Genomic DNA, 24,345 nt, shown 5'->3' with positions numbered 1-24,345 from the left:
AAGACAGTGAAGTGGTACACCACCACTGATATTGCAAATGTGTTCTTCTCCATCCCCTTAGCAGCAGAGTGTGGGCCACCATTTGCTTTTATGTGAAGGGGAGTGCAGTACACCTGGAACTGACTGCCCCAGGGGTGGAAACACAGTCCCCCCATCTGCCATAGACTGATTCAGGCTACACTAGAGAAGAGTGAGGCTCCAGAACACATACAATACATTGATGACATTATTGTATGGGGGGACACAGCAAAGGAAGTTTTTGAAAAAGGAAAGGAAATCATCCAGATTCTTCTCAAAGCTGGTTTTGCCATCAAAAAGAGTAAGGTCAAGGACCCCGACAAAGAGATTCAATTCCTAGGGGTGAAATGGCAAGATGGACATCGTCGGATTCCAACAGAAGTCATCAATAAGATCATAGCGATGGCTCCACCAACAAGAAGGAAACACAAGTTTTCCTAGGGGCCACAGGAGGATGCATATTCCTGAGTACAGCCAAATTCTGAGCCCTCTTTACTCAGTGACCTGTAAGAAGAATGATTTCCAATGGGGTCCTGAACAACAGCAAGCCTTTAAACAGATTAAGCAGGAGATTGCACATGCTGTGGCCCTTGGACCAGTCAGGACAGAACCAAACGTGAAAAATGTACTTTATTCTGCAGCCGGGGATAATGGTCCCTCCTGGAGCCTCTGGCAAAAGCTGCCTAGTGAGACCCGAGGCTGACCACTTGGTTTCTGGAGCTGAAGCTACACAGGATCTGAAGCCAACTACACCCCCATGGAGAAGGAAATCCTAGTGGCTTATGAAGGAATACAAGCAGCCTCAGAGGTGATTGGCACAGAAGCAGCTTCTCCTGGCACCCCGACTACCGGTGCTGAGCTGGATGTCCAAGGGAAAAGTGCCCTCTACACATCATGCTGCTGATGCTACACGGAGTAAGTGGATTGCTTTGATTACACCATGTGCCCGAATCGGAAACTCGAATCACCCTGGAATTCTAAGACTGGCCTGAAGGTGGAAACTTCAGTCTGGCAGATGAGGAGGAAGAAGAACAAGTGGATCGGGCTGAGGAAGCTCCACCATACAATCAGTTACCCAGAGGAGAAACACATTATGCCCTCTTATGGTTCTTGCCATATTGTAGGGAAGAACTGGAAGTGGAAAGCAGCTGTCTGGAGTCCCATCCAACAAGTGGCAGAAGCTACTGAAGGAGAAGGTGTCAATTCACGGAACTGAAAGACGTTCAATTGGCCCTGGACATTGCTGAATGAGAGAAATGGCCAAGGCTTTGCCTCTACACTGACTTGTGGATGATAGCCAATGCTCTGTGGAGGTGGCTGGATTGATGGAAGAAGACTAATTGGATGTGTAGAGTAAAACCCATCTGGGCTGCTTATTTGTGGCAAGACATTGCCACTCGAGTTGAGAAGCTAACTGTGAGAGTCCACCATGTAGATGCCCATGTACGTTGGGATAAGTACAGATATGGGGAGGCCTGGCAGGTTGATTATATCACAGTGCCACAGACTCACCAAGGTAAACACTATGTGCTCACCATGGTGGAAGCAACCACTGGATGGTTAGAGACTCATCCAGTGCCTCACGCAACTGCCCAAAATACCATTCTGGGTCTTGAAAAGCAAGTACTGTGGCGACACGGCACCCCAGAGCACCTTGAGTCAGACAACGGGACTTATTTCAAAAACAGTTTAGTTACTACCTGGGCAAGGGAACATGGCATTGAATGGGTATATCACATCCCATATCTTGCACGAGCAGCTGGAAAAGTTGAGCAGTGTAATGGACTGTTGAAAACTACTCTGAAGGCATTGGGTGGGGGGACTTTCAAGAATTGGGATCAGCATGTAGCAAAGTCAACACCAGAGGCTCCATCAATCGAGCTGGCCCTGCCCAATCAGAGTTCCTTCACACTGTGGATGGAGATAAAGTCCCAGTAATTCACTTGAGAGGTATGTTAGGTAAAGCAGTTTGTTAACCCTCCCTTGAGCAAAGGTAAATCCATTTGTGGGATTGTTTTTGCTCAAGGATCAGGATATACTTGATGGGTAATGAGAGAAGATGGAGAAACCCAGTGTGTGCCTCAAGGAGATTTAACCTTGGGAATAAACTAATTAATATTCTGAGTTGTATGCTGCAGGAAATAAGTCACCAGACAATAAAGACCCAAACTAAGCTGATGCTAATGCTCAACGATAAGACAACCGTAGAAGACAAGACCTGTATAAGCACGGGATATAGGAGAATATGGGACGTAGTGTGACATAAAAATGGTATGGAATAAGGGGTGGAGATTGTAGTGGGTTTGTAACCCTTCCTGGGAGGGAAACGGAACTAAGATAGGTCACCAGATGTATATTTTACCAATAAGCTATTCCATACCATGTTACATCACCTCAGATATAAAGAGACTAGAAGGAAACAACTTCCTTCTTCTCTTCCGGGACAGTTGCATGGGATAGATGGCTGTTTTCGGAGGAGGAAAACACCTTTCATGGGGAAGTAGTCCTTATTGTTAGTTTTCCCTATGTGTATAGTGCTTATACTTCTCTTTTTCTTTTCTGTGTAAATATAAAACCGTCTTTCTCAGCAGCCTCAGTTTTGCGAGTTTTTTTTCCTTTCCCCCCTTCCCTCCTCCTTCTCCCTCTGGAGGGGTGGTTGGGCAGAGTCTTGGTGGACACCGGGGGTTCAGCCAAAGTAAACGATAACACCATGGCATTTAACAGAAACGAGCTTGTCAACAGAAGATCCAGTCTTAGTCTTTATTACTAATACAGTATCTATTCCAGTAGGACAAACTGGAGAACCACATCCTATAGTAAAGTCAAAAGAGAAATGGTGACTCTCTCTGAGTAATTTAATTAGCAGGTAAAACCTACTCTGTCATAGAGCCTACCCTGGCAACCTTTGGAGAGAAATGCATTTCAATCACAAATTAAAGACATTTTCTTGCACTACTGCCTTGGAATAGACAAGGCCTGGAAACTATTCAGATTGCAAATAACAAAGCTTAGTTCCAGTGATTTCTGATCATATCTTTTAGGTATGACCTAACTCAGTACTAAATGTAATTATTTCAATATATTGCCAGCTTCATATTCACTCAGAACTGCCTTCATTCTAAAAATATTGTACGAATGAAAATTTAAACTCAGTCACAGGTCAGCTGTGTTTTATTTTCCCATCTGGAAAAAATGCAGTCTTACTCACATAGCCTAAGATCAAAGGGGGTCTGGTAAGGCTGAGTTTTCAGGACACCACCAGACATGTGAGCACCTCGTACTTCCTATCCAACCACTCTCGACTCTAGAATTCCCTTGTGCAAAAATTATGGATGGAAAGCCTTTCTAGCTGTGCCATAGTAGTGACAGACAAAGGGATTCCAGCCTGAATGATTCAGACACCCTACAGCAGATTGCAGCCCTGCTGTATATCCCATGTTACCCAATGCCAGCTTATGGAAAGGTGGCTTCAGGCAGGCTATGAACAAAGTTGTGCAGCACCTCCCACATCCTCTCATTCACTTAATTTTGGATTACTGCACTCAAAGGAAAAAGATACCTAATGTTGCAGAAACCATCCACAAACGGCAAAATTAAGAAGAATTCTTGGAAAGAAAACAACTACTGACTGCACAATTTATCTTCATTATGGTCTTTGAGAAAAGACAGTGAGGAATATTCCACCCACACTATGGAAGCAGTGAAATGGGTAATGAAACAGCAGAGACAAGTACAAATGGGCTGCTTTAAGTTCCTAATTTAAAGATCAAATCCACAAATATATAAGTCTCAGCCTTTGTTAATTTTTTATTTTTTTTTTAACCATAAGTGAGAAATTAAATCAGTTTCAACACTGCACCAAAAAGGAAACTGCTTCGGTGGATAGCTAAAATATTTCATCTTGTGTTTTGGGAAGTGAATTATTAAAATCTGTGGTCTGCCATTCTCCTCCACAGGCTGGAGCACCCAGCAGGCAGCAAGAGAGAATTTATCACTAACATGGAGAATTAATCAGGGTAGGAACCTGGGAGGTTGCAATCAAAAGCAGTGCAGATGAGAATCTGCAATAACACACTGAAATGAAAACACTTTGCTTTTCCACTCAGGTGATTCAGTGTCCAGTTTTAATGCCAAACTAACCTACTGGCAGTTCCTTCTCTTGGACTTGAAGTGTCTTTCACTTGGTTTTCAATATCTAAGGTACTTGCCAGATCTTTTCCTCCAGGGAGAACTCAAGCCACCAGTCTTGGACACCGATCACAGACTGGCGTCTAGTTTTAGCTTAGTCATTAAGGACTCAGTGTCAGAACAAGATGAGTCCTATCCCTGGTGTTCAATTAAAACCAGCTCATTGTTGCAAAGTGATTTGAACCTGATGTTTATCAGTCACCATATATACACAATTACTTACGAAAAACACCTATTACATAATAAAAAAGCTATTACAGAGAGGACTGGTATTGCTTTTTAAGGCAATATTTCTGCTTTCTAGCCTTTCTAGCCTCTATGCCAAATAAAATGCTAACAGAAGAGTATTGGATCACATGATGAGACCCCTTTCAATCATTTATTAAGTAACAGCTTGTATACCATGGCACAAATGATTAAACTTTTGCCTGGGTATAAAATTCTGCTTTCCTTAAAAACAAGATTAGACCAGAATTTTCCAAAAATTGCCCTGTACTTTTTAAAATAGATGCAGTAAAATCTTCTGTGGAAAACATTCATTATGTAAAATATGACTATAACAGTAAATCAGTTGTCCCATGTGTTGCTCAGCTCTGTAATAAAATTATATACCTTGAATAATGCAGCAAGCCCATAAATTTTTATATGACTTTACAAGCCTCTGTAGCGTAATTCACATATACTTCTCTTTTTCTCTGTAACTCGAGGAATATATCTGTGCCCACATGCTAATTAATCCAGGACACAATTAAAGACACACATCCCACTGGTCACAGTCTGATTCTACTCATGAGGTTAAAGCACTGGTGAATTTAGCCCAGAGATTTGTATCTTTTCAAAGAAGAGAAACATTTTTAACAGAGATGGCATCTGGTCTTACCCTCTTAGGCAACTACAAATCCTTAGAGATCTCAGGCAGAAGATACCTTTTGCTTGTTTGATTTCTTTACTGATCCAAAGAGTAAGCAAACCCCCTGGGCTCAAATTACAACATAGAACATCTCGGAGAAACTGTACTAAAATAACTCCCAATGTCATGTGGTGGAAAAATCAAATTCAGTTTTGTACACACAAGCTTAAGAAAATGGAATATGCTCACCAGGAGGCGAAAAAGGAGTCAACATGATATTTAGCCTAGGAGAGGTGCTATAAGCCTTAAAGGTCATTAATGAAAAACAGAGGCACTGCTGCTCAGTCACCTGTCATACAGTAAGCCCTCTCCCCTCTGCCATGGGAAGCACACTGTTCTATTTTGGTTTGGTTTGTGGGGGGTTTTAAATGGAAATGAAAAAAAAAATCTGCAATTTCGTAAATTGTGCCTCTACATGAACTAATGGACATGTCCTATATTACTATTCAGCAGATTCAGAGCTGTATTCAAGACCTTGTCAACACAGAGAATATATACAAAGTTGTATTCAAAAATATTAACCTTCAAGAGCAAATTCACAGTTGGTGAGTTTTGCCATCTCTCTCCAGAAACAAAAATTACAGTTCTTAAAGGTACATCATACAAGTAAAAATGCTGAGCCAGACAACACCAGCCAGATCCTGAATAACGAATAAGAGAGCAGCACATTTGTCTGCTATTCTCCTTTTCAAAACAGCCATTGAACAATACATCAGAGCATCACTTGAAATGGATGGAATAGTGTGCTGGGCCCAGAATAATACCTGAAGTGCCCATAAGCCCTTCTGGTATTCCAGTTTCAGGTATTCACTAGAGACTCTGCTTGGCCACAGAACGAGCAAGTACAGAGCAGACCACAATGGTGATTTCATTTTGCAGTTATCACTGAAAAAGTTCTTCCTTCAATTTCTTCAACACTCACCAAGCATCTGGGATTAGGCCAAAACTAGTAGAATTACAGACAAAAGATGATAAACTGACTGCAAACAACAAAGAGGTGATTACTTATTATTTAGACCAGTAAAAATAGTTGAGATAACAAGCAGTAAGAATTCTAATAATCCAGCTTCTGAATTTATAGGAAGACATGTTGGCTGTCCCATCTCTGATCTAACTTATTTTGCAAGGCTGAAAGTTTTTCACTGCTTAGTTTTAAAAACAAACAAACAAAAAAGGCAGCTGGAAAAAACATGGAGTCTCACATAAACATTTATCTTCATTAAGGTAGCATTTAAAGCTACAGTTAGTTATGAAGAAAAATAGTTTCACTGAGATAATCTCGAATTGCTTTCTTTTCTACATTAAACAGATTTCTTTGTCAAGTAACTGATGATCCTCCTACAATATCACTTCACACTACAATGTCACACAATCACTTATTTTACCTTTTCCCCACTAATTTCCTTCCTACTTCCCCTGCAGACAAATTCAGAAAACCAACACGAGTTACACTGCTGGCTGGTACTCTTCAGCATATAAGCATCTTCAAAAAGAAAGGCTGCAGCTAAACACGCTTTTTATTTCACATGGGGATAAAGGAGATGGGCAGTACAGCAATGCTGTACTGTACTGTACAGTGCTGTGCTGTACTGTATAGCACACTAAGCACAAACATCTTCCAGCTCCAAAGAACAGAAGAAATTAGCAATTCCATTCTTAGGTACCAGGATTGTTGAATGTTTTTCCAGTGAACAAAATGAGAGTCCAAATGCATCCAGCTAAATGCCATCTAACCCTGTGGCTGTTTGCTAACGCTTGGCTCAGAGGTATATAGTTAACAGGACCAAAAATAAAAAGGAATCACAAAGACTCAGAGAAAATTTAGATTGGGTAAAATTTTTAAGAGGTGGAGAATTTTTTTTCTAATCAATTTTTACAAATAAAACTAGCTTACTGAAAAACCTTTCATTTCCTCTCCCCTGTATCTTTATCTGACATAGGGAAACAGGTAAGAAACTGAGGGGGGCATGGCACTTTATTAAAAAGTAAGCAGCCAAATGAACTTGTGTTTATAATAGAGACACAGCTTCATGATTCACCTCTTGGCATTCTTAGCCTGCTCCACAGTTTTCAGGTTGATGTGGAGAAAACCTGAAGCACATCACCAGTTGTTAATTACTCAGAGCCAAAGCTTTGAAGGCAAGTTAACCTACAGAACGCTGAAACCTACTTCTGCTCAGCCAAACATTCCTTAATTTTCAGAGAAGATGCAGAAGAATCCCTAAGCTGTAACCACAAAATACCAGGAGATATGTTTACAGGGAGTCATTTGGCTGAAACAATAAAATTAGTAAAACACAAATAAATTAAGCAAGTAGTAACTGTTAAAATATTTTCAAGGTAAGCAGTAAGTTTAAAGCTTTAAAGCTTCAAAGCTTCAGATTACGGAATGAACTCCTTGATTTCTTTAATTAAGGGTGGGAGGGGAAACTGGCATATGAGTTGCTAGAGATTTATGAGCCATTGGATTATTTTACCACAGTAGGAAATACAAATTGTGCAATGACTTTCACTGAAAAATACTGTGAACACTAATTTCACCTAGCTTTAGTGTTCTGTTTTATTAAAAACCTGGCCCGCATTCCCTTTCCAATACATGGATTTTTTTCCCCCCTTTCAGATACTTCGATTATGTATTGGTGTGATCTACTGAAGTTGAGAGAGTAATAGAGTTATAATGCTGGCAGCAGAGAAATAAGGTTCAGGTCCATTATTCTCCCTATAAGAAATAGCTGACAAGTCTGTCAGTACATCAAATATGTGCTGGGTGCTGAGCTGCAGTAAAGGTTGTCTGTGCAGAGTTTTGATGGCAGCCAGCACTTACAGCCTCTTGGAGCGATGAGTGGGAAGAGAAGGGGAGCTAAAGACTCCTGCTCCTGTCAATGAGCCCAATCTAACATCTACCAATATCTGCCATGGGCTCTCCCACCAAGCACAGCAAGATTCACATCACAGTATAAAGGTCTCTTAAGTGGCACGTTGGGGATAAGGGAGAATTTTTTTCCATTATTGTAAGAAAATCGATAGCTCAGAGCCTGCAATACAAACTCAGCAGTCATTCAAGCCCAGTCATTTAGCATGACATGGTCTGGGCAAAGAGTAGTCACTTGGGCTGGGAGAGCCAACACTGCTGTGGTGTGTGGTTAGCAGGCATTGGCATCACAGAGTCGTTAAAACTGATCAATTGTCAGCAATGCTCATAGCAAAGGGCAGGAATGCTGGGCCTGTGGTTGTAACGGCATTCATAAAACAAACCTGGCAGATTGTTAAGGGTGACCACCTTCAGAGGTAACATCAGTCTTTGTTATGGAACTGACAAACTGTGGCTTTGCAAATCAACGTGGCTTAGGTGGTTTGGGGGTTCAGCTACAACAGAGAGACCTGGTTTGCAGTGGTTATAGAGAGGGGAGGACAGGGAGAACTAATCTGGTGATGCATAGGAACTAGAAGTGAGAACAGACGAGACAGAAAAGTGGTTGAATGTTTTCCTTTTTGTGAAAGGTTTCTCAGCTAACAAGACAAGAAACTTAATAACTGCACAGCTTGTGTTCCACCTAAATTGCATAAATATGGAAGAAGATGAATGGACACAAAAGTGACATTGTAGGTGAATCAAAAGGAGGTGAAAATTTCAGAGAAGAGACTCAAAAACATGATGCTAACTTATTATCTACATTTCTTCTGTCACAGAAACCAAACACAGGTTGATTTATAAGCCTCAGAGTTAAAAGGTCTTGAGGATCTATTCTGCTTTATTCCAGATGCATGCTGACCTCATTAGCATGGTTTGTGAGCATGCCAGGGGAGTATTAATTATGTGAATAACATCTGTTAAGACATGCTGGGCTCTCGGATTTTAATGCACCAATTTATATGCCTTTGCATTAATTAAAAAGTTTGCATTGCTTATTCCAAGTGGAATCAGCCAAACCAATGGACAGCTAAATCCAAAATTACAGGGAGAGAAGGTGGGATCTTCAGAATGTTCTCATGGAAATCCACAGATAGTACATTCTGCAGGTATTTATGCTTTTAAATAGTACATAATCATTCCAGATTCTTCTCCTAAAGATTAGTATATTTGATCACAGTGAATGTTTTTACAATAATTTACTCAATGTGTAAATTCAAGAAATATGCTAGGTATCATCAGCTGACTGACAGAAAGGTTCATAATTACATCAGTCAGACAGGGTATCATAGTTGACTAATTCTGCAACTGAGTTAAGTGTCACTGAATTCAAGTGATTTAGTTTCTCACAAGAAGCAATTCTAAAAAACACATGCCAGCATTGAAATTATGAAGTCCCTGAACACAGCACAGTCTTTGTGCTCTCCTTGGTACATATTCAAAGAGAGATTCACCTCATTTAATAAAATTCAGAACACAACCTGCCTGCAAAACATTTCCAACAATCCCCAATCTACATCAGTGCTTACAAGTAAGGAAAACAGAGGGGACATGCGACTGCGGTCTGTGCTACCATATCCATTTAAATTTCAACAAACAGCAGCTACACTGTACTGGAAGTAGGCAAAATTTCATTGCGTACAAGCTCCTGTTCTACAGCAAAACATGTTATCCCAGGCAGTCATGTTTCCACAGCTCTTGGTATCATTATTTGCTCTATTGAAGCTGATGCCTCTTACTGCAATGATTAAAAAAAAAAAAGGAATACACAGCAGAAGAAATATTACAAACCTGTTATTTGTAGGATCTGCCAAATTTTGGATTTGTCTGAACTGCACAGAAAAACTACTAGTGACTTCAATGTGGCCAAAATTTTATTAGACATTGTGCACTGCCATTTTGTTCCCTGGTAAGAGATGTTTCTTATGCTTATTGCTTCTGTTGGGAATGCAACAGAAATGAAGAAAATTATATTTAAATCAGTGCAATCCAAAATAGGGTAGGTGTTTAAAAATATCTTAACCGCCTACATAGCTACCAAGAAGTAAAGTATTAATATGGAGAAAATAATTACAACTAAAATCAAACAATGCAAAGCAAACAACCATGCCAAGATGAAGTGCCAGGACAGAAAAGATTATATTAATTTCAAATTAACCTAATTAATTTACAAGTTCAGTGAAAGATAGATGTTTAAAGTATTGCAGATCATCTGCATCTTTATCTACTGTATTTAGGCCATTATGGTTTCACAGGAGAAAGGGGACTCCTTGAGCATCCCTGCTCTCCTCTCTTCTTTTGCTTTGCAAGTTTGGCTTATCCAGAGGGCTTGGCCAAAACTCTCCTTGTAAAACCAGTTGCATGCCCACTAGTTAACAGCGGGTTTGCAACTCTCCTTGCCTAAATCATCACTGGGCTCAAAAATCTCTCTCTAACACCCATCAGATTTTGATGAAGCTTTGTGAGGGACTACAATTCCCCACATGCACCAATTTAGACTTCCCTGGTGATATCTCGGTAGCCAAAATGTAACTACAGCATGAATTTTAATTAAGTTCCATTTGAATACTGATGGACATTCATAGATTTCCACATACTATGAGAAGTTAAAATAACTATTCTTAGAAAAACAGAAAATAAAAGCTTTCAAATGGAAAAATCTTCCCATTTTTTTTAGCATTTTCAACCCAAAATGTGTTATTTTCACTTTGGGGTACTAAAAGCTCTTTCCTTCAATTTGTTGAACTTGGTTTTAAAATTCCATGGTGTGCATTGCCTCCAGGGGATTGTGTGTCTGACCTTGTTCTCCCAAGTGGACCATGCATCAGAGTGGGATTTTGTTGCTGCTGTTTTATTTCAGCATGTTCTAGAAGTCAAACATTTAAAATTAGGTTGAACTGATCCAAAACAAAAATATTTCACTTCAATTTTCCAGTGGACATTTCAATTTTTTAAACCACTCATCTTTACTAGCAAAAATGCTGTTCTAATGGAAGATTTCTGGCCAGTTCCAAAAGCTAATTGGTCTGCAGAAAAGCAGACAATTAGAAAAAAAACAACCAAACAATCGAAGCAACGCCAGTTCCCTCCACGACAGTGAAGACCAACATCATTCCTCTGCTTTTCTTGCCTAAATAAAAGAAGAAAATATTTCCAAAATACTTACTTGGAGAGACCCTGGAGAGAGGCACAAGCCAATTGCAAAAGCACTAGGCAGAACTGATGTAGAAATATCCACTGCTCTCTTCCATCCCTGTGCATTTCTCATTTCAACAATCTTAATTTACTTTCCACAGATGATGCCTTAAGTGAAAATTAATACCAGTGCTTAATGATTAAAGCAATTAGCCACCTTGCACTTTCTCAGTGTGCAGCTGATTAATTAAGTACATTGATTATAGAGAAAAATAAATGCTGTGGACAGTGGGTGGTTGCTAGTTTGCAAAAGGAGTGTCTTTGGAACCATCTCATGTTGCTTACACATCAGGAGTGCATTTAACGATTATCTGTTTCAGGTCGTTCTAATATACAATAAAGCTGGAAGCATATATACAATAAAACTGCCAGCATTCAGTGCTCTGAAAATAATCTCAGGCAAATACACTTACAATGTGTTAGTATCATCTAATCCAAAGGAGCTGTGTTTTGAGGATATTTTACAGCCACTGTAAATCAGTGGATCCTTCTGGAGAGGCTCACAGCAGTGGAGCCGTGCCAGCTCCAGCATGGATCGTGCTAAGTACCAAGCCCCAGAACTCGTCAAGCATTCAGAGTCCAGATCTCTCAAAATGGGCTCTAGCAGAGCCATTGCATAATATCTTTCAGCGAGAGAAATCCAGTTTTCAGCTGCAAACACAGCTCTGTGACACAAATCATCTCTCCTTCATTCTGTCTCAGCAATTTCTTCATGAAATTTCTGCCACAATCTGCTTGCAACAGCATCCATCCATCAGTGTTCTTACCGCATTTTTAGTGCTAGCAGGACATATTAGGAATTTATCCCAGGTTTTGGTTGATAATTTTTAATCGTTATAAAGTGTTTTTATTTTAGAAGACCTGCTAGCAAAAACCCAACTCCAAAGCAACACCAAAAAACACAAATGAAACCAACCAACCCAAAATCTAATTAGTGATGTGCTGAAAAACCTGAAACAAGTTTATTCTGCTCTTTATTTTTTGATAATAAGTGCTATTTCAACATTACAAAAACTAGGCACTAGCAACGATGGGCAGCACACAGAGTTTGCCCATAAAATAAATACATTTGATTTATTAGCAGTAAGGGTTTATTGAAATTTAGTGTCTAGTGCATGTGCTCAATAAGCCTTTGAAATGCAGTAGGAAAGGGCAGTGTAAGTGTCTCAGGGTCTTTTGAAAATCCTACTGTAGGAATTGGGTCTCATGAAGACAAGTGGAATCATTCCCTGACTCTGCTACGGTTTGGCTTTGTGATCCCTGTGGATCCCCTGGGTTGACATTAATGACTGTGCAGAGACACTGGGAGCTTTTCAAGGTCTTCAGAGTGTTTCCAACAAATATTAGGTTTGGAAGGGTAACATTTTTCTCCCCACCATTTACACGTGAACTCTGTTTGACTCAGGCAATTACATCAGCTGGGATTTTGTGGTGATCATCAGGGTCAAAGCAGCACACGGTTCAATAGATGTCAGTGGAACTCAACTCACAAAACCCCACAACTAGGTCCCAGTGATTTTAGTAGAGATGTTGATGGTTTGTTCTGGTGAATCACTGTGATCAGACAATGAACAGTTTGCTGGTCCTTTTGGTGGTATGCAGGGAGTCCAAAGCATACTCAGAAATTCATGCTAATGAAGGAAAAACAGATTTTCTAAAAGAAAGAAGATCCTTTATGCTGTCACTATGCTTTGCTGCACATATTGCAAGCATATAATTTATTGCCTGTACTATTTCTTATTTCTTTTGTGGCTGAAAAGATTATTCAACGATGTTTTTGTTCCTGTAGCAAACAATGGCAAATTTAGCTCATAACAGAAGTAGAACATTTCCCTGCTTCACTGCTTATGAGATAATTATTCCAAAAATTTGCTCCCACTTGCCTCTCAGCAAGCTAGGGGGAGCTGTTATCATATTAGCTGGTGACAAGTTACCAAAAGTTGTGAGAGAGAGGCTCAACAAAGTGTATGGAGTGTTTGGAGATGTCAACAAAAGACAGGTAAGACTATCTGCTGTTCACATCTGAACAAGAAATGGTAGATTACAGAAAACATCAATTAACCCTGGGATAAATCCAAAAAGTCTTCCCTCATAGGGCCTTTCCCACGTATGGCTTGAATGACAGTTGGCAACGACCTTGGAAGATAAGGTTGCACCATAATGATCCATGGTACAGAGAAGAAAAGACAGGAAGTTTGGGTAAGGCCAGCAATGAAGAGCTGCTCAGATGACTGCACACTAGTTTGTGCATGTTATATCTGTGTAATTTCATAGATTCCAAAATCTTCTTTCTTATTTGAATATCATCAATTACTATCTATTACTAAGAATTGCTGCATGATTCTCATCCTACATTTACTGATACTCTGTGAAAACCTACTCACACGGTTGCCTCTGGTTTTCCTACAGTGTTTGTTCTCTTTCCCTCCCTAGGTTTTTTGAAACAGGCTTTCAGCTTCAGGCAGAGTTCAGACACTGAAACCAGCAATTTTCTACTCCTGGCCCGAGTCTCTTGGTGGGATCCTGATTTTCCTCACTACTGCTAATCAGGGACAAACCCACTTACAGGAGATGATCAGCTCCCTGCTGCTCTAAGTGGGATAATGCTGCTATACTGACCTTCACCAGCAGACAGTGGCTAAGTATAAAATATCACAATACAAACTGATATGAGAGAGCTCAGCTTATGTTTCTGTAAACATGAAAAAAATCTCCATTTGCTCTCTTAGGTTTTTCTTTAAAACAATGTACTGAAATTTGTAATGTCCATCCCCCACGGCTGCTGTTTTCTTCTTTTATTAGACATATCTCATATGCAGCCCTTGTAACTTCACTTTCTTTCTCACTCAGATGCTGTATCTTGGAGAAGTCAGTCCTGAAAATTGCTGGCTTTATATGTACATTCTGAGTTGAAAGAAAACCACAGAGTACATTAGGCTCCAGCTTTCTAATTAACAGTTCATAATGAAGGACTCTCTTTATGGGGAAAAAAATAATTTCCTGAAGGTTGAACCTCTGCAGGGTTTCTGAGGCTTGGAAGAAAATATAGATTGTTTGACAACGAGTCTCTCTGCATTCACAGTGCAGAATGGAAAATTCCAGCTTTGCCATAGCCCCCGTACCCCAGAAAAGCAAGTAGATATACTGCAGCAAACTGGGAGGCGGTGCTGGAAGAGCAGTGCATCCTGACTGTGAGCAGGCACACTCCTTTCCATGTATATAAAGTGCATTAAAACCAGAAATGGATGATTCAAGCAGTAAAGCTCAAAAACAGCAAAGAAAAATACAGATAGAAGTGCACTCCATATGACAGGTCGAAGTTCAGCAGTTTTAGGAAAAAATACAAATTGTTTTTTTCTTCAGAAAGACCTTTTCCTTCCCTGACACTCCATTTCATCTAAGTGGTAACCCCCATTAAACTATTCATGGAAGAAACCCCGAAAGTCAAAATTGTAAAAGCCAAATTAAACTGACTAACCAATGCCAAGTTTTTACACTTGAAAATGCTCAACTGCCAAAATCACCACTTTTGAGAGACTCTCTAATTACTCCCAATTTTCCAAGCAAGACGTATAGACATTGCCAGGGTACGCAGGCACTTACACACTTGAGAAACATAAGTTACAAGCTTTTAATTTCTTTAAAAATAAACAATATAACTTCAGAGAAGGCTGCCCCAAAGTGCAGATGTTGTGAAACAGCAAACGTGGTACAGGAGTCGTACAAAAGTGACTGCAATTGTGCCAGCTCGAAGTGAGTTACCAGCTCGTTCCTTAAGAGACTGGTTTCATTCCATTTTTACATCTAAACTGATGCTTCCTTCAGCTGAATTTAAGTCCTTGTCTTCAGTTCATGCCCAAATTACTGCCTACTGGGAAAAAAGGGCCCTGTGGCCTCTGAGAGACAGTAGATGCTGCCAGAGCAGGATCTCCTGGGATTCAAGGAGGCCTGTGCAGCCTCTCGGCGAGAGGCAAAGCACAGGTGAACCAAACCCCACAACTGCTGTGCTGTGCTTGGGTGAGGGAGGGGCTGGAAGGTTTTAGCAGCAGGAGAAGGAGTCAACTTTCAGCCACCTCTCAGACACAGTGCTGTGACAGCCTGGAACCAGAGATTTCATGTGACAGTTCATATTTTTGTATTTCTGTATTAAAAGCAGTGGGGTGTTATCTCCTTTAAGACTGTGATCTTTCATGTGGGGTTTCTGCTGCTCCTTTAATGACTGTCTTATCCTTGTTGCCTAATTCTGCAACTTGTATTGGCCAGACAATCTTCTTGTATCCCTCCACAGCCTGATCACTGCTCCACTACAGAACCTCTCCTTGCTTGGACAAAGTCAATCCTACACAAACCTTTTCAGATTCTCATCTCAAGGTCAGTCTCTTCACAAGTCTTTCATGACTGCCATTAAAAGTTTGCTGTTCCCATGCCCAGACAGCTTTTCTTCTTCAATTTTCACCCCAATATCTCTTTTCTCAATTCTCAGATTTCTCTCCAGCTCCATTATTTCATGATTTCTATCATCACGTCTGTGCACAGTCATTCTCTATGTCATTTTCCGTTCATTTCCAGAACACTCACTAATGTCACTCTAAAAACAATACATTTCTGCCAAGCCTGACAAATTGAATCCATCAAACAGAAAATATTTTTAGAATTTAAAGAGAAAACACTGTATTACAGCGAAATCTATTCTTGGTTTCTGGGCATAATCCTAAATTCACTGTTAACAACAGAACTGTTACATTACATACGCTGTACAGACTTTTTGCGTGTTTATTTGAAATATGATTTTTGGAAAAATAATATTCCCACATTCTCTGCCTATGCCTGCTGCTGAAAAGTGAGCGTAGAGCATGTGCTGTGCCCACATCACATTCTAGAACATATACAGAGCACAGTTCTTGCAAAGAAAAAGGCTACCTTTTACAATCTTCTTTATTTCTATCACTTTATGGGAACATCCTTCTGGGAACATCCTACTGAATTATTTCTCTTGGGAGAGAATTTTGCAGTTGGGGCATAGGGTTTAATTAGCTGTCATCAAGTTATTAAGCCAGTTCATAAGGAGTGAAACTGGCTAATCTGCACTCTGTGGTCAGCTGTTTTCCGGATTCCTTGTGCAACACAAACATCTTCTATAGCCATTTATTATCTACCAAATGTGCTTTGCTACTTGCAACAACAAATAGGTTTTCATTCTGTGTATTATTAGTTTCCAATCTGCAAGTATGTAAAAATAACTGCCTTTCTCATTTTGGAGCTGTTCTATCTGAATGGCTCATATTTGTATCAAAATCTCCAGCTGTCTTTGTTCTTTTCTTCATTTAGTTGCAATTGCAAACTAAACTGCATTGCTCAGCTGAAGCAGCCTGGGCTTCCCTCAGGAAAACACTGACTGTAGGAGAAAAGCAAGACCTAAAGCAGAGACACTCCAACTCCCCTGGCAAGGAGCCTCTTGTTGCCCATGGCCCAAGGAATTGGCACAAGCACAGTGCCAGAGCAGCCCATGGGTGCTGGGAGCCCTTGTAGGCACCTGGAGATAGGAGTACCAGCGTCAACAGGGGGTTGGAGAGAGCCTGGAAGAGTTAAGAAATATGAAAATCACTAGTCCAAAGGTATGAAACCTGAGGCTTGAGGAACAATCAACTGGCACAGTATGTGCTGAGAACACACAATCTGCCCCGCATGTGTTTTGAAGCACTGGATCAAAACACCTGTTAGTAAGGAATTAAACTGTTCCTGTAGGCTTTTAAAAGCCTTGCCACAGCCCACAGCTCCATGGCCCTCCAAGTGACAGCAGCATTCTGCATCTTAATAGTAGGATTTAGAGCCAATTCACAGGTTACTCATTCTGTCCCAAATCCAATATTGCAAGATGTAGCTTATGCAATGGGATGCAGCACTGTCATTCCTCACAAAGAGCCTTGTCACCTTGCCATTCCTTGCATAGGCAGTCCCATTTTCAGTCTGCTTCTTTCAATGGGAAATTCATCATTGTAAGATCAGAAGTTCAGCTGTACACTGCTGGTCTACTCACTATTTAAAATTTTGTAGCAGAGGGACTATAATAATAACAAAATCCACATTTTACAGAAAAGGTCAGCATTTACTTACGTAATTTGATGCAAGATCTGGATGCAGATAATCAATTCCTGCAATAAGACAATGACAGAACAGAAACCAAAGGTTACGACTTCCAAAAAAAATTTTCAAATCATCACAGGACAAGATTCCCTTGCAACCATAGGAAAATGATCATGGCAAAGACTGTAACAGGGCACCAGTGTGGAATATACTCATTCTAATGGCAAATGTACAAATCCTAGTGGAAGGTGCAACAGAAGCAGTAGATCTACATTCAAATGGGATAACCTGAGCTATTACATATCCAGTTAAAACATACAAAGAAATGGCCAGCAATCCCATATTACATTTTCATTATTACTCTGTCATGTCTCTCCAACTACAACACCATTATAAGCTCTATTTTATTTGCAATGAGAATGCCATATCATCATGGTTATTCTGATGAGAAGATTATCTCCAATTTTGTGTGTCCTTAGCACTAGATTTCTATGAAGAGACCCTTGTACCTTACTGATCCAAATGGTAAATGGGCAACAGAAGCCTCAGTGAAGAATCCTGTTATTCAAGCCCTCTTTTCTGGAGTTACCGGAAACAAATTATAAGGCAAAGCTTTCTCTAAAAGCTGTATCTGATGGGCATTCAGCTTAATTTGACCTGAAGCTTGAATAGTTTGCCATCATTCCCATCACAGTCATAATCTGAAAGCCAAGTCCTGCCTCTCTGGGATCAATGAAATTGTGACACATTAGAGATCATCTCTCCCACGAGATTGATCTTTCATCAATATACAGACCAGGTTGCTCAAGGCCTTATCCAACCTGGCCTTGAACACTTCCAGGGTTGGGGCACCCACAACCTCCCTGGGCAACCTGTTCCAGTATCTCATCACCCACACAATAAAGAATTTCTTCCTAGTATCCAGTTTACTTTCTTATTTCCACAAAAAACCTTGTCTTAGGAGTAAGCAAATGAGGAACAGAAGTAAGTGAGGACAGATCTCAGTTGACCCTAGAAAACATATGTGGATTCAAATATTTTAGTTATTTATTTTTAATATAATTCATTCTTCATAAAAGGAAAATATTCAAAATTTATTCCAAAGAAAAGTGTTGAGAGATTGCACAGAATTCCTGTACTTCAGCAAGGAACCCATAAGTAGAACAACTATAACTTCAACTGTAACTTTTATGTTCATCTTTCCTGAACTTAGCCTCAAATTAATAATATATTTAGTATGCACATCTTCAATGACATTCAGCATGAAAGTGTTTAATTATTTCAGCTGTCAAGTATGACTTTGAGAATAATGTAACCCAGAAAACATTTTCTTAAGTATTTTTTGCAGAGCAATTACATCCCCTACTCAGTGCCTACAGAAGTTAAGGGGAGTTTTTACTTTGGCTCAAGGGCCATTATAGTTTGCCCTGGAAGATATCTGACTGATAATTGCAAACAAGTTTTAATATTTGGATATCCATGCCTCAGTATCCCTAGTGAAGTCTTTGTATATCATATTTTCCCTGAAGATCTCAAAGTCTTTATGGAGGCTAACAGTCTCACCACTATAAGCAATCTATTATTACTTTTTAATAGTTTTTTGACTTGGACTACATGAAAAAAAGCTACTTAAAAATATTAAATTAGCACTCAGTCTTCACTTACCATCATCCATAATTCCTATGGTTACTCCCTTCCCTGTGTATCCCAGTTCCCATGCTTCAGCTACATTAAGGTCAAGTCCAGGAGTCCCATCTGCTTGACCAGTGTTAATCTAACAACATCAGTGAAAAAGAAAAATAGCTTTTTTTACTTGACTGACATATTCCCACAGTAACGGAATTTTTCTTTATGTCTTTGCATGTATCTTTGGTATGGAAAATATATTCCATTTGTTTTGGGGTGCACATCTGTACATCATATCTACTGCAACAATGCAACTGTAAAAAACCCTAAAAAAACCAATACTGGGTAAATTCAATTTTTTGTGGTTTATAAGATTTGGTTAAACCCTGAATCTTTTGGACTCCAAAAAAGACTTTTCTGCTTAAGCATGTCAAGCGAGTGGGTCAATCCAGAAAAAAGTTACACCAATGGATTTTACAGAGAACTTACTTACGAGCAGGAAATCGTTTTCTCTTGAAAACAAGGATCTACTACCTAGCTTCCTAAATTTTTGTTATTTTTTATCACTGCAATATTTTGATGAAGTACCAGAGAAAAATCCACACTTTATTTTATCAACTCATCAAGGATGAAATCCCCTCCATGCTAATGTGCCCCCATTCATCTGAAAACTCTTGCCTTATGAAAAAAACCCACAGCCATACTGGATGGATTCATAAAACATAAGAAATGGATTAAGAGGAAAGAGAATAAGAAACATTGCTCTTAAGCAAAAAGACCCTTCTAAAGTTAACGAGGCAGTACTGCATTTTTTAAGTATCATAAATAGATTTCAACATTAAAACTGACCAGAATTACTTTAACAACTTTTTAAATAGAAAAATCATTTTAATACTCATAGAAATTTCTTTACTTTCACATAAAAATATGATTTATCCTTTAAGACTAAAGACTTCTCCCTAGAAAATATGACACATTAAAAATGAAACAATTTAGAAAAATATTAATTTCTTTTGACATTAGCTTAAGCCAAAATTCATCATTTTTCAGCTGTTCTGAGTCTGACAGAAGAAAATCAATTAATATTCAAATTTCCATAAGAAAATAAAACCCTAAACTTTTGCTAGCCAAGATACCAGAACTTTTTGTTCTAAGTCTATAACAATATTTTTACCTGGCATCAGATCAAAGATATGATTCATATGCAGCTTTAGGGATCACATCAGCACACCAGGAATGCCCACAGGACATCAATACAGTTCTCTTTCAAGCCTTCTAAGGACCTTTCCATTGACTGAAATGAAATTTAGCTCTTGAAACATGCTGGGTCTTCCCAGTATAAAACAGGTACCATTAAAAACAACACAACAGCGGCTTGGATCCATTCCCAAGTTCTCGTGGTGTAGGTGGAAAGAACTCTTGTAAAACATTGCAGCAGCACAGAACGGCTTGAATGACAATTATTTAGATATGATCACTTTCAAAACTTACCAGGTACCATTGCTTTGTAAATAAAGGGTCGTTCATGTTGATGTCAATGTCATTGATATCTCTATATCCTCTCTTCCTTCTGCTGAAACCCTCCTGTTGCACAGCTTTCCTCACCTGGAAGAGTTAATTTTTACATCTTTAGCTCAACATTCTTGACCATGAAGCTTTTTTAATCTTTCTTTCATGAGAGATAAGGGTTATGAAATCACACTATTTGTGTCTGTGTCATTCCTTTGCAACTTCTAAACTGGCAATTGATTTCAGTCAAAATTCACAAAGAGGTAGAGAACTCCAGGACTACTGCCAGCTATGAGGGAAAGGGACACTCAGAGTGTCTTATCTGAAGGAAAGTTACAACATGAGCATGTTTTAGACACCAAACAATCAGTGTAAGAGCAAGCCCCTATCCAGGCATCATTATCATCATCAATTTTCTTGCCATACCTTTATTTTTCATTGCCACCAAAATAGAAGCTAAGATTATTTAACTAATTCCAAATATGCCACAGTTCCAAGCTGCAGACATTTGGCAAAATGAGGATGCAGGTCTCAACCGCATTTTTACTCTTTAAAAATTTTTCTCCAGGGCATTATCAAAGCATTAGATAGCCTTTCCTGCCAAAGAGATTTTCTAGGAGAAAAAAATCTGGTGGTGTGCACTTTCATCATACTCCTGAGGCTCTCAAAAATGTGCCTTGAAAGTGATCTTCTTTCAGGGATTATCCTTGCAATATAAAAGTGATAAATAAATACACTGGCAAGAAAAACTACATGGCAAAAAAGCCACTAAACTGATCAAACTGGTTCTTTTGTAAGATACAAAAATACAGATTATGAAACACAAGTAGCCATAGTTTTTTTAGAAGTCATTTGCTTTATGCACAGCAAATCCACAAAACATTTAAGCAAGCACTGTAGAAAACAAAAGTCAGACACACAAATATCTTTGGAGACAGGAGCTTCAAATGCCATACTCACCTTACTTGTACCCATGCAAAAGAGCATTTCTAGAGGAGACTACTGAATGTTTGTAATTGGAGTTGTAACATGTACTAACATACAGACCTTGCAAAAGTGCTGTCAGGTTTGGCATACTCATTTTGTACTCTTCAGCCTAACATCTGAAAACAAGGTAGCATGAAGAGTCCCAGCATTTAATTTAAAAAACAAAAAGCAAAAAAATCTAGCCTTCTTGATCAAAGAGGAGTGCTTAAAACCATAAACTGAGTACACCTTGAGGTGCAGTAAGAAGGCAGTAAGCCCCCTAACATTTCCTTAGGCATGTTCTTGAAAAGAATGCATGGTTATTAAATAAATCTAATAATAAATCTAAGAGAACCTTTTCTACCTTTGTGGCTTTGGCATTTCAGATTAAAAATGCGTATCCAGGAGTTACACCACTGTGTCACAGCAACTCATACATACACTGTCAGTCAAAATCAACAGAGGAGAAATTCATCCAAAGGCTAAATCAGATCTTAGGTCAGTTGAGTCATTCTTGGATGTGTCTTTCTGTCTCCATTAATTAAAGCAGGAGCCTCAAAAGACAGTGCTCAGTGAGGTGTCTAAGGCAGAGATTACACTGGGATCTAACTGATGGGGGTTGAAAGCTATTTTCCTCAGAGCTGTATTGCTTCATTATAACCCCAAAAACCTAATACCAATTCATAGAGAGCAGGAAGGGGCACAGTGTGCCCTGAAAAGTCAAACGTTTCTAACAATCTACTTGTATGAATTTTAACTTCTTAACTAAAGATAGCAAATGGTAAAATATTGAATTGGTAAGTGCTTTCTTTTGCATGTGTGTTCACATATAAAAGTTCATTAAAAGTGTAGCAGATGGAAAGTAAAGAAAAAACCTAACATAAAATAAGTTGGGAAGAGTGACTAAGTGACGAAGCAGGAGCCACACTTTGTGTACTTAGTGGCGCCAGGTAGCTGTACAGAGCGAAGAAAGGTATAACCACAGTGCTTGATACCTCTAAGATAAGGCTCAGTGATGCCATGGAGACAACAGAGCAATCACCTGTAATTATGCCTCCCTCCCTCCCTTCCCACCCCTGCCTCCCTGCTTGCCACTGCAAACCCCGAGCTGTCACCACAGAAGATAACTAGGAACAGAAGCCAACCTTCACTCAGAGGGATGCCAGGGAAAAAGATTTCATGTATTCGTGCTCCCACACGAGCTCGCTGGCTCTGCAGGACCTGCTGCATTAAGGCACTGAATTAGGGTTTAGTACAAAAGGATTTCTACTAATTAAAAAGCAGTGTTGCGGAACCCTGGCTTGTCTTTAAGACAACCTGGAGGAAAGAGGGGGAGCAATTTGTAGAAGTAGCATGCGCTGGTTTCCCTCTTCAGGATCATCTCACTTGTCTGATTTGTTCCATCTTCACAATAAAATATAATTTACTTTTCTATTATATTACATTATACTATAAGTTCCTCAGACAAGGAAATATATCCCTCAAAGAGCTATAACCTTCTCTGAACTGAAACAACTCAGCAGGTTGTTTTCTGAATGTTTCAGTCAGAGAAAGGGCATACAGGATGTTACCATCCACAGATATAACAGCCTCAGAAATTACGGGCCCTCTTTTTCCACTATAGAAACAAGGGGGTTTTCATCACATTTGCAAATGACAAATCAAATCCAAATTATACAATCAAATCCAGAAAAAATTAAGCATTTTTGTCATGAAATAAATTGAAAGGTTTGGGTAAGGTCCTGGTAGCTTCTCACATCAAATTGCCTCATTCAGAAGAGGAAGATCTTGGCCAGCACGAGGTAAGAACTTACCTTTCTCCTCATGAAGACATGTACAGAAAGCAATAATCCCAAGAACATGTAACATCCATACATGCCAGAAAAAAAAATCCCCAAAGAACAAACTTGGAAAATGATAATGCAAATCCAATGATCTGAGCGGAAAACTGCTCATTTACTGCTGCAGACAGCTGACTCAGTAAAACCCAGTCTTCTCACCAACTGGGTATCTATATTAGAAAAGCAGTATTTTTTCCAGAGCTGGGAACTCATGCTTTCATATCTAGTCTAGATCAGGAGAGGGATGCATCTGATTCTGCTTCTATTTCTTGTTTTTCTTCTTAAAGAAACGTAGGCCTCCCCATAACATCAGTAACCAAAATGCATTAAGTACCACATCGGAGGTAAAATGCTTCAGCAACACATACAAGAGACAACACCTCTGCATGTCCAACACTAGAAAAGTATCGGAAAAGATTCACTTCTAACAGTCATAAACCCACCTACTTGTATGGAGTTCAGACCTGGAATCCAGCCCTCAATCCCGTGCACTATACAACCTCATGACATCTTTTAAATACTTGTTTCTCTAACTGGAGCAGGAAAAACAGCATTCATAAGACTCAGGTTTCTGATAATAGTCTCTAAATGATGCAGGCCTGTGAAGCATGATACTTATTAGAGCCTAGTGAAGCAACAAGATTTTCTTACTAAAATACCATGAATTTTACCATCTCAAAATTAGGCTTATTTATCTACAGTAACAGCCTTTTGTTTATTTCATTCTTAATTAATTATTCCTTTTTCATTAGGATAGAGGATGAAGTAGAGATCAGAATCTGAGCATCTACTTTATTAGCATAGGACTAAATCATGAAAAAGTTACTAGCTGTGTTGTAAGTAGACTGAAGGTCATGTATCAAAGAAGGTAGCCCATGGATGATAAGATCTTTACAAGAAAAAAAAGGTTCAAGTATTGATTTTTAATATACTTGTACTTATGCATGGTGCATGAAGTCACTCAGAGGAGAATAAACCAGCAGGATACTGATGCAGAACAAATTAGCAAAATAATCAATTGACTGCAATACTGCTCTGGGAGGGCCAGAAACCACAGCACTGTAACTGTGCTCCCTGCTCCCATGAATGCCAAGATA

General features: G+C 39.3%; 1 protein-coding gene across 1 annotated transcript in view; it reads right to left on the bottom strand.

Moving 5' to 3' along the window:
* Positions 1 to 24,345, bottom strand: part of PCSK2 (proprotein convertase subtilisin/kexin type 2) — a 103,418-nt gene that overhangs the window by 34,657 nt on the left and 44,416 nt on the right. The window contains exons 3-5 of the mRNA XM_032683538.1: positions 20,424 to 20,537; positions 18,972 to 19,080; positions 17,337 to 17,374 (exon numbers count right to left, since the gene is read on the bottom strand). Of these exons, the coding sequence (XP_032539429.1) occupies positions 17,337 to 17,374; positions 18,972 to 19,080; positions 20,424 to 20,537 (261 nt within the window). The remainder of the gene's footprint in view (positions 1 to 17,336; positions 17,375 to 18,971; positions 19,081 to 20,423; positions 20,538 to 24,345) is intronic.

This window comes from Chiroxiphia lanceolata, chromosome 3 (assembly GCF_009829145.1).
Source record: "Chiroxiphia lanceolata isolate bChiLan1 chromosome 3, bChiLan1.pri, whole genome shotgun sequence".
NCBI classification, from domain to species: domain Eukaryota; kingdom Metazoa; phylum Chordata; class Aves; order Passeriformes; family Pipridae; genus Chiroxiphia; species Chiroxiphia lanceolata.
Note: the sequence above shows the minus strand (reverse complement) of the source record. Positions and strands in the feature narration are given on the sequence as shown.